The 10,700-nt window shown below is 36.3% G+C and overlaps 2 protein-coding genes across 3 annotated transcripts; one reads left to right on the top strand and one right to left on the bottom strand.

The window, feature by feature from the left end:
- Positions 1 to 200: 200 nt before the first annotated feature.
- Positions 201 to 2,972, top strand: LOC112168049 (L-ascorbate oxidase). The gene is made up of 5 exons (XM_024305163.2): positions 201 to 671; positions 986 to 1,078; positions 1,224 to 1,436; positions 1,533 to 1,715; positions 1,869 to 2,972. The coding sequence occupies exons 1-5, from the start codon at positions 384 to 386 to the stop codon at positions 2,829 to 2,831; spliced, it is 1,740 nt and encodes a 579-aa protein (XP_024160931.1). The 5' UTR covers positions 201 to 383; the 3' UTR covers positions 2,832 to 2,972.
- Positions 2,973 to 3,001: 29 nt separating this feature from the next.
- On the bottom strand, positions 3,002 to 10,205 carry LOC112168050. 2 transcript variants are annotated; one of them, XM_024305164.2, is made up of 13 exons: positions 10,016 to 10,205; positions 8,944 to 9,154; positions 8,475 to 8,525; positions 7,174 to 7,304; positions 6,962 to 7,078; positions 6,666 to 6,785; positions 6,040 to 6,125; positions 4,945 to 5,126; positions 4,602 to 4,655; positions 3,957 to 4,066; positions 3,585 to 3,698; positions 3,355 to 3,489; positions 3,002 to 3,277 (listed from the first exon to the last, which is right to left on the bottom strand). In XM_024305164.2, exons 2-13 carry the CDS (start codon positions 9,118 to 9,120, stop codon positions 3,250 to 3,252), a joined length of 1,305 nt encoding a protein of 434 aa, XP_024160932.1. In that variant the 5' UTR covers positions 9,121 to 9,154; positions 10,016 to 10,205; the 3' UTR covers positions 3,002 to 3,249. The 2 variants fall into 2 exon arrangements, with proteins under 2 accessions (XP_024160932.1, XP_024160933.1); XM_024305165.2 differs by having other exon boundaries at positions 4,945 to 5,114; positions 10,016 to 10,201.
- Between the last annotated feature and the right edge of the window lie 495 nt (positions 10,206 to 10,700).

Raw genomic sequence — 10,700 nt, 5'->3', positions numbered from 1 at the left:
CCGTTCCCAAACACTTACTGAGTGATTCATGGCATAGCTTTTACTGTTACTTAGTCTATCCTCAGTTTTCAGAAGATCAAAACTTTTATTTGTATTTTAGAAGACAAACAATATATACATTCTTTTTGGGAAAGTACTTTTGGAGATTACAATGTTCAATCTCCACTACTAAAGAAAGCGTGTGATCAACATTCTTTTGACATATGGAGCTGGAAAGTAGTTCACTTACATTTAAATTGGTACCTTGGCTGTTCACATTAACTAAGGCTTAGGTACATTTCAGGCAATACGCCAATACCTCAGTGAGGTTTCTATATATAGACAACTGCCGGCCCGTTCTTTATTGTTTTCAGTGAGCCTTCTGAGGTTTGGAAACCAGAAACATGGTTAAGATTTTAGAATTACACAGAGCTTTGGTGAAGCTGTTGGTTGTGTGGAGTTTAATCTGTTTGGTAGCTTTTTCGACAGTTGAAGCTAGAGTTCGGCATTACAGATGGAATGTGAATTATGAGTACAAATCTCCAGACTGCTTTCAGAAGCTAGTTATAACCATCAATGGAGGAACCCCAGGACCAACAATATTGGCTCAACAGGGTGATACAATTGTAGTTGAGCTCAAGAACAGCTTGTTAACCGAGAATATAGCTATCCACTGGCATGGAATTCGACAGGTACACAGTTGATCGATTATATAGTACTTAGACACACAACATTTTGTTTTTGTTGGCTTATTATTGATCATTTCATTACATGTTAAATTTTAGGGTCATTTGTTGGGGTATCGGAGATTTGGTTGTAGGAGGTCTTGGATTTGAGATCAACCTACAATCCACATTCCCCACCTCTTTGTTGATTTTGTAAATTGAACATATGTTTCAATTCATCTGCATTTGTTGTCTAACTGTTCTCCATGTTGAGGGCGCTTAAGCTTTTGGAGTCTAGTAGTTGTCTATCAATCACAAACTTCACTGTATATCATTTGTAGATAGGAACACCTTGGAGTGATGGAACAGAAGGTGTGACCCAATGTCCTATTTTGCCAGGAGATACCTTCAAATACAAGTTTGTTGTGGATAGGGTAAGTTTCAAGAAACTCTGCAATTAATGAGCCAATCTTCTATATTATCTCCTCAACCTCATCACCATAATATATTAGCCTCAGTCATTATGTTCCTGATTATAAACATTGCTTAATTTATAACTTTTGATTGGCTAAACTGTAGGCTGGGACATTTATGTACCATGGACATTATGGAATGCAAAGAGCAGCTGGGTTATATGGATCCATTATTGTATCACTTCCCAGTGAAGCTTCTGAGCCCTTTGCTTATGATTATGACCGAAACATTATCCTAAATGACTGGTTCCACAAAAGCACTTATGAGGAAGCTACTGGCTTGTCCTCCATTCCCTTTGTTTGGATTGGGGAGCCTCAGGTAACTAAATCACTATATGATCATTGGTTGCAATTATATATGGGAATATTTTAGAGGTATATATGATCATATTTCATTAACTTTTCTACTTTTCAGTCACTTCTGATTAATGGAAGAGGGAGGTACAACTGCTCTCTACTAGCAAATCCAAGCCTGGAAGCCTGTAATGTGACAAATCCAGAGTGTTCTCCCCATGTTGTGACAGTAATTCCTGGCAAAACATACCGGTTAAGGATTGGTAGCTTGACTGCTCTATCAGCTCTCAGTTTTCAGATTGAGGTGACTTCCACCACACCAACACTAATAATTTTCTATGTGTTAAGCTTTCTAAATTCTGAGAATAGTAATCATATTTGTATAACCATTTTGAGGTCATTTCACCATAATCCTGAGATCATCTGTAATTGTCTAGTGACAGAAGTTTTTATGCAGGGTCACAACTTTACTGTTGTTGAAGCTGATGGGCACTATGTGGAGCCATTTGTGACCAAAAACCTATTCATTTACTCTGGAGAGACGTACTCTATCCTAGTAAAAGCAAACCAAGACCCATCAAGAAACTATTGGATGACTACAAATGTAGTTGGCAGAGAACCTAAAACCCCAACTGGCTTAGCAATCCTCAATTATTATCCTACCCATTTCAGGAAATCCCCTGCAACAGTTCAAACCACAGGCCCTTTTTGGAATGACACTGCACCAAGAGTAGCACAGAGTCTTGCTATTAAAGCCCTCCAAAGTTCCATTCACACCCCTCCTCTCACTTCAGACAGAACCATTGTGCTTCTCAACACCCAAAACAAGATCGATGGGTACTTCCGCTGGTCCTTGAACAATGTGTCTTTCTCTGTTCCCCACACACCTTATTTGATAGCTTTGAAGGAGAAATTGAATCTAAACAATGTGTTTGATCAAAAACCCCCTCCGGAAAACTATGACTTCAAGAACTATGATATATACAGTGTTGCCAAGAATACGAATGCTACTTCAAGCAATGGCTTATACAGGTTGAAGTTCAATAGCACAGTGGATGTTGTACTGCAAAATGCCAACACTATGACTGCAAACAACAGTGAGACACATCCATGGCATCTCCATGGTCACGACTTTTGGGTGTTGGGATATGGAACAGGAAAGTTTGACGTTACAAAAGATGTGGCAAAATACAATCTTGTCAATCCGATCATGAAGAACACGGTGCCAATACACCCTTATGGTTGGACTGCTTTGAGATTTCAAGCAGATAATCCGGGTGTTTGGGCATTTCATTGCCATATAGAGTCCCATTTCTATATGGGAATGGGAGTGGTTTTTGAATCTGGGGTGGAGAAGGTGGGAAAGCTGCCATCTTCCATCATGGGTTGTGGAGAAACAAAAGGCTTTCATAGGCCATAGAATGTTATTTTCTTTGAAATTTATCAGTTTTAAGTTAATAATCAAAGTACACCTTATTGATGTACTCCTCCTTATCCAGACTAGGTAAAGATCATTACTATTATATTGGATGCATTATCTTTGACAGAGTGTTGCCTTTGACTGTTTTCTTTGGCCATTGTGACTCAATATGTCAAATCCAGCAGAACTATCTGCTTAAGAAAACACACCTTGACTACCAGGATCCCCCATACTTTCTCGCCCAAAAAAAATAGAAAAGAGAAGAAAGAAAGATCACAAATCATTTCTATAACATGATTCACTGGCAGCTTTTAGTCAATTCATCTCCTTCTCAAGAATGCTTTCACTTGATATATAGAGTTCAGTCCAACTCAAAGGATGAATCTAGAATCAAAGTAGGCAGATGGCATTTGTCAGGTTACATGATGGTGCAGCTCCCTTGATCCCTATAAAGATAGCAGTAATTCATCAATTATTAACAGGAAGTTCTAACTGTTTATCTTATATGTGAAATGCTACTTACCTAGGATTCGGCTTTGTATCTTCATAGTAGCTCAAGGCTTCCTCAAACTTGAGATACTCAGGACCTGTATCCTGAAGATTCACATTCTTTGGCCCTGAGATATAAGCCTGAATAATATACTGTGGAGGTTGTAACCTGGTTTTAAACCATCAGATCAAAAATAAACTGGTTGGCGGTTTAGGGAAGAAAATAGTTTCCATGTTAAATAAATATTGTATTGACAGACTCACCTCCCTTCGCATTCCACTAACCATACTAAATAGGCTGCACCAAAGTACATTGACACAAATGGCTTGGAAATATCATCAACAGAAATAGTTCTATATGCCCTAAAGCCCATCTCCCTACACACAATCACATAAAGTATAGGAAAGGGGTGAGAGCGAAATAAATTATATTCATACATGACAGAAGTTGTGTTAAGTGTGTATCAAACGGTTTAACCATTTTACTAATAATTTGATCTAACCACCAGAAACCAACCATGAGGAACCAAGAAATCTTTCACATTAGATCTAATATACAGATGAATACTAAACTCTTCTGCACATGTTCCTCTTTTGAAATTAAGAAATTCAATTCTGAGTATGGGAGTGACATACCTGTAAAGCCATACAACTGTAGAATAGTCGATTCCCATTATACCAGGACGTGGTCCAATGCCACTCAGGAATCGCATGCTTATAATCTCTGCCAGAGCACAAAGAACTGACTGTGCACCAGGAAAATAAGAATAACAATAAAGAAAATACTTGACTATTAGACAAAGACACAATAGCTGCAGTGAGCAACAAATGCCAAGGAAACTGAAAAAAGACATCTAAAATGACATAGTTTCATGATCTCCCAGTCATACCCATATCTCAGGTAAAAAGTATAATTGGAATAAGAAATGTCCTAAATAGTCAAAGTTTAATCAGATCGCTAGTCCTATTGGTCATGTCCCATATACAACACATATTATTCCTATTCGCTCTGCTCCATATTACTATCATTGCTGACATTAGTTTGAAAAGCTTATGCAACATGCAGCAATGTGGTTGATGTAAGCCTTGCAGACTTGCAAAATCACTCTTCTCTCTCCCATTTGGGTCTGATGAGGATTTTATTCTAAGTAAATAGGTTCTACAAGCCATACAGCAATGTCTCGTTTACAAAAACCATTATGGAAATTCACTGAAATAAAATCTTTGTGAGATCATCAATATTGTACCAAGGGTGTATCACAACTTAAGGGCTATACTTACAACTTTAAGTGGCTTTGTGCTGAAGTGTTTTATGAGTATGATTTCTGCCACTGCCTGCAAAGTAGGGATATTTAGGAGTGAGATATAAACATGATTTGATTTGTTTAGATGAAACCATTGTCCAGTTCAGATTTGGGTTAATGACTGGTGTTATAATTTGGTATATAGAAATTTTGATACCATGGTTCATTTTGAATCCAAGATCAGATAGTTGTTACTGTTATCTTCTTCTTCTTCTTCTTGTTTTTTTTTTTTTAAAGGTACACAAGAATGGGTGGAGGCTGATAAACTGTATGATTGACTGCTAATAACTGTTAAGAGATTTTACTCTAAAACTTCATACCTTCAGTTCCACCCGAGAAAGATATGGTCTTTTCTTATCATCTTGGGAGAAGTGCACTCGTCCCTGTTTCTCTCCAGCTTTAGTCCACTCTTTAGAGACTTCAGGATGATTCCACATGTCCACCATGTCTTCTGGAGAAGCTACTGAATCCCAATATGTGTACATACCACCTGAAAACTTTCCTGGCTTAGGAGTTAGTAATACCAATACAACAGAAGTAAATGAAACAGTATAAAATCTGAGAAGAGAATTGACATTCTTAGGATTTCAAAGTTGAATGATTAAGGAACACAAACATAAAATCTTAGATCCCACTCATCTAAACAAAACAGGGTTGGATTAGCCGTCCATGCCAACTGCATTGGCCACCAACTCCGCAGATGTCTCTTTGCAATGTAAATATAATAACCATATTTGTAGATCAGCAAGATATTTATTGGAAACACTATCTTTCTAAATGATCATAGAATAAAAGTTTCATAGACTGATTGCATTGGAGATAGCAGCTTCATTCGCTGGTTCACATCACTGGGGCTCAAAGAGAAGGGGAAGAAACAGAGACTAAATAAATTCAAATTCGTAAGGAGGATATATAGGTCAACTAGCATAATTATTTTCGGAAGCTTCTCAGTTTAAGGTACAGACAGGAAGACATTTTTATAATTATATCCACTAAAAACAAACAGGTAAAGAAAAGAATACAGAGAGCCTCTAAGAAGATGCAAAATATGGTAACTAAATAGTATGAGAAAAATGGAAAAAAAAAGAAAAGACGAGACAGAAATTCAAAGATATGTAATGCTCAAAGTGTCTCAGCATTAAAAATGAACTTCACTATGTATTATAGCATTTGGGATCCATGCTTCAGATATTATTAGAACAAAGTACTTGAAATAAATTGTAAAATTGGAATTTTCAGTGGCCATGAATGACCCACTAAAAGAATAGAATATATTCTCACTGAAATGGATCTTTCAGTTGGAGTTTGAGGGATTACAAAATTCCTATCATGAAGTTATTTCGATCTGGAGCATAAATATCCCACATGAGTAACAGGCTCCTTCTGTAACTAGATAAAGAAGCAAGTTATGCAACCTGTGTTTTGCGATGAACCAGTCTTTTTAGCGAGGGCAAGAGAAGCATTAACCTCTTCAACAGATCGATGACCTTCAAGACTTTTTCTGCACAAAAATGATACACCATAATCATCTCTGGAACATTTCTATTATAGTTTAAAAAGTCATCTTCTACTTCTCGAAACCTTGGGACACTATTCTAATTATTCAGAGAAAAAACAACATGCTCCATAGATTAGTATAACTTCAATGGCTCATGTCAGTGAAAAATTGGTATTCCATTAAAAAAAGCAGGGAGTGGTGTTACAAATAATAATTGGTATAACTTAGAAAACAATAATTAATGCAGATATGTTTTGTTCAGACTACCTAGATAAGGGATTATTACAGAAGGCGATCTGACAGATATAACTGTATGCATAGAATATAAGAACTATAAATATCCAGACTTTAGTTTGAAACTTAGATTCTGATGCATATCTGCTAACAATCTCAATCTCAGGCCATATACCAAAAGCAATTCCCCACTACTTTGTTGTGGTTGGGAATTTCCCCCCTTCAAATTAACCTTAACTATATCAAAAAGTACTTCTATGAAAAATGCTCAAATGTTCCAGATCTTACTGATGGAGAACAGATACCAACCTGGATGGAAGAGATTCTTTGACGGAAAGATACCGTTGCCAATACTTCAGAGTTGATTTGTGAGTTGCCTTTTTAGTACCTCCTCTATATGCCCTAACTACAAACTCCTCACTTCTTTCTCTGCAAACAAAGACTTGAGCATCAATATCGCATTAATTATAACCAATATTTTAGATACCAAAAATATCTAAAGACTTGTAGGAAACCATCAGGAGATGGATCCCACCAGTCTTCACGAGGCACAAAACAACCAGACACAAAAAATGATCATGCCAACTGTATAATTAGTAACTTACTTCTGCTCAAAGCTTGATAACCAAATAAGATAAGCAGCACCAAAATATACATTTTCAAAAGGCCTGAACAGGAGAAGTTCATTCCCATTCAATTGATATGCCCCGTAACCCTTCTCACTGCAAGCAACTTATAATTTCAGTCCAACAATGACGTAGAAGGTCGGTAAAGAAGCTATGTCATTAAAAATGAAATAAGTGCATATGATGGATACCTAGCCAGCCAATCGGCAGTTTTTGGTAAAATTTGCATCATCCCTAGGTGAGTGGCCTTAGCTTTTTTGTCATACCGCTGACAAAGTGGCTGTCTATCACTTTCAAGTTCAGCAATAGCACAAATCATATCCTGCAACAGAATAAGATTCAAACTTTGCATTGGAAGTGCAATTTCAATACAGGCACTTCTCAACTGAACTGTTAAGGCACAATCACGGCAACTTGCAAATTTAAAATATAGCAATTCCTTTAGGTATCAAAAATGCTTAATTGTGGACAAGGGGGACAATAAGGCATAAAAGACAGATGGAATCTCCAAAAGGAAATATCTAATCCTTAGACATTTACTTGCTTGAGTATTAGTACTATGGTGAACTGAGCATTCCCATTCTCAGCATCTAGAGTGAACTGGAAACCCCAAATATAGTTTTTGATTGTCATAAAACAAGTAAATTATTAATCTGGAGCAATGCATGAACTTCTATACTGTCAAAATGTTCTAGATTACTTGTCTATCAATCATGCTTCAAAATTTCCTTTCCAAGCTACATGAAACAGATTTCCGGAAGTCCACATAAAAATTATTGCTAAAGACCATTTTCATCTACAATATTACTGTTTGCTTACAATCAGACAACTACACGTATCCAGAAAATATCCTTTCTTAGAACTTTGCAATTTAGTTCATGAATGAGTATGCACAGGACACTGGTTATTTGGTCAGTTGCCCAGTACTAACGAATCTGTTAAGTCTTGAATTTGCACACAAAGGCAGAATCTTTGTTTTTTTTTTTTTCGCAGAGAGACAAGAAAGAGTCTGCTTATCCTAGGTTGAGATGAGAAAAATGTGCAATGCCACTCAACTCTGTTGATTGCATTGACTTTACTATGCTATCAACACAGTAATGGTCTGCCAATCTCTGTATATATATATCTATAGGTCTACAAATATGCATTAGAATAAGCACTTTTTAAATAGGCTCCTATGTCAAACTTGGTAACCTTGGAACCAATAACAGATTTCAGTACCTTGCACCTTGTTTTCACTATGGGCTTTTGGTGGCCATTTCATCCTTATAGACAGCATGGTCCAATAACCAATCACTACCCCAAACATGAGACATCTCACTTCCACAATTAGTGTTGTGTATATGTGTATGTCTGTGTGTGCGTGTAATTCTCCAAAGTATCTTGGTCCGCTCCTTCGATATATACAAATATGATAGACCAAATTGTCCAAGTTATAGGATTCAAAATTATGAAAAAGGAAGCAAAGTAATGTTTATTTATGAATACATACAGGATCTATCTTTCCAGAAAAATGCCTGCTAACGACGATCTCAGCCACAGCCTGAAAAGCAACCATATGATGCAACTAAAGTTAACAAAAAATGTAGAATTAAATATATTCAAAATATCTGTATGTCAAAGTCAAATCAAGATATATTACAAACATTTTTCTCTGTAGTCTTTTAATCTATGTCAAAAAAGTAATCACAGATTGGGTGCTAACAGTTGTAGGAAATTTACAATATCTTGAAACTCAGTGAGTTCCTACATAATCAACAGTGGGCATTATGATGATGCTGCTTGATCTACTAAGTTAATTTGCTGAACCTGTAACCGGCTATTTCCTACTTCCATATTTCAAACTTCTTAGCTAAGCAGTCAGTTGAAAAATGCAAAGTGAGAGAAACTTTTTTTTTTTTAATTGGAAATATAGTAAGTTAGTAACTATGATTTCCTTCAATGTAATTGCATGTGTTCACCTTCATCTCAGTCTGTGTCAAATAAACCTGTCCATCAGGATCACGTGAGAGGTGAACTTTCTGTCCTTTGGTCTCTCCAGCATCTTCCCATTCAGCGCTCACTTTAGGAACATTCCACAGTGCTTGCATGTCCAAGGGATCAATGCATTCATTCCAAAATTTATAGCTGACAGCCATCCTCGCCTTTTTTTTGTGATACTTATCTTAACATCTGATAAACAACAAGATAGTTAATTTATCTATACAGTATTGCATCAAATGCCAATGTATGAATATTATTCTAGAGGCAATTATGCAAGCAAAACAAAAATTATATAAAATGCTATAATTTATATAGTGTCCACCCTTAGGGAAAGCATTTTCTGAACTGAAATTTTAATTTGAGTGGATAGCTTTGCCAAGCAGCAACAAGCATAGTCCATAAAATTCAATATTACTAGCTTCATCTCAATTGATATGCATAAATTCAAAGCAGACGAATATTGAACAGGGCACATCAAATCGCGAATTTCTGCATTCCAGATTGTATCCACGTCTGCGATATCCAATGAATCTTTCAAGGCCATAAACGAATGATCCAATCCATTTCATCCCTAATACTGGAATTTGAACGCTTTAACAAGAAAGTTTCCAACTTTGCAGCTTAATAACCATCCTAAACCCAAACAAATGAGCCCAGCTCATTAAAAAGCTGCAACTTTTCACCATTGCATGATATAAACAACCACACAACCATACAAAGCTGTCATTTCAACAAAGCCTTAATACCTTAATGTCATAAACAATGGTTCAATCCATTTCATCCCTTATACCAAAATTCAAAACAAAACAAAAGAGCTTCCAACTTTCCACCTTAATAACCCCCTTCCATGCCTAAAAACAAACGAATCCACCTCATTAAAAAAGGCTGCCAAAGTAAAGCATTGCATTTATCAAAACAATCACCCAACCATATCAGAAAACCACCAAAACCAAATATACAAATACACAATGACATCTAATATGATCAATGATTCTGATTCACAATCTTGAAAAAAAAAAAACTAGAAAGATTTGATTTTTTGATGATTACCAGCCAGAGGTGTCGTGCAATGAGGAAGAAGAAACAGCTGCTGCTTCCACTTCCTCCTTTGGCTGATGGTAAGAGAGAAAGAGGGGGACCCACCAGAGCGAGGAGGAGGAAGAAGCGCTTGGTCTGATTGGCAAGAAAGAGAGAATGGAATTGGGTTCGTATATATGATGAAATTGGAGGACCATTGTTGCCGGGAAGTTCTGTGGCAATGCCACCATTGGTATTCAGAGAATGACACTTGGCCTTCCTTGCCTGTCTACCTCTGAGCCAATGGTGGAACTTTCTTATTTGTCAAAGAAACTCCATTAAGTTTATTTTTCTGTTTTCAAAAGAAAGAAAAAATTGAAATAAACTAATTTGAAGTGTTTAAGAGAATATGATTTGTGAGAATGAATGCGTGTATTTCATTGATAAAATAGATCTCTTTATATAGAAGATATAAGTTACAAAATATGAATTATACAAGAAAACGTAATCTTACAATGATTGAAATATATTATAGATAATCTATAATATATTTTACAATGATCTCTTTATTACAACTGAAACAAGTTATTGGAGTTTGAGCAAGATACATATTTTACGTATCCTTGAACACTTCTTCTTGTGTCGCCCAAACGTTGGTGCTTCTCTCGTTGTCTCATCAAAAACCTTACTGAATAATAAAAATTCAGTGAGACAAAAA

This window comes from Rosa chinensis, chromosome 5, assembly GCF_002994745.2.
Source record: "Rosa chinensis cultivar Old Blush chromosome 5, RchiOBHm-V2, whole genome shotgun sequence".
In the NCBI taxonomy this organism is placed as follows: domain Eukaryota; kingdom Viridiplantae; phylum Streptophyta; class Magnoliopsida; order Rosales; family Rosaceae; genus Rosa; species Rosa chinensis.
This window is presented reverse-complemented; position numbering and strand designations above follow the sequence as displayed.

Coding starts and splice junctions, on each gene's coding strand:
- LOC112168049 (XM_024305163.2), top strand. CDS start 384: ATGGTTAAGATTTTAGAATTACACAGAGCTTTGGTGAAGCTGTTGGTT. Junction 1,437..1,532: donor TTTGGATTGGGGAGCCTCAG/GTAACTAAATCA, acceptor TCTACTTTTCAG/TCACTTCTGATTAATGGAAG. Junction 1,716..1,868: donor CTCTCAGTTTTCAGATTGAG/GTGACTTCCACC, acceptor GTTTTTATGCAG/GGTCACAACTTTACTGTTGT.
- LOC112168050 (XM_024305164.2), bottom strand. CDS start 9,120: ATGGCTGTCAGCTATAAATTTTGGAATGAATGCATTGATCCCTTGGAC. Junction 8,526..8,943: donor TGACACAGACTGAGATGAAG/GTGAACACATGC, acceptor GTTGCTTTTCAG/GCTGTGGCTGAGATCGTCGT. Junction 5,127..6,039: donor TGGTTCATCGCAAAACACAG/GTTGCATAACTT, acceptor CTCCTAAGCCAG/GAAAGTTTTCAGGTGGTATG.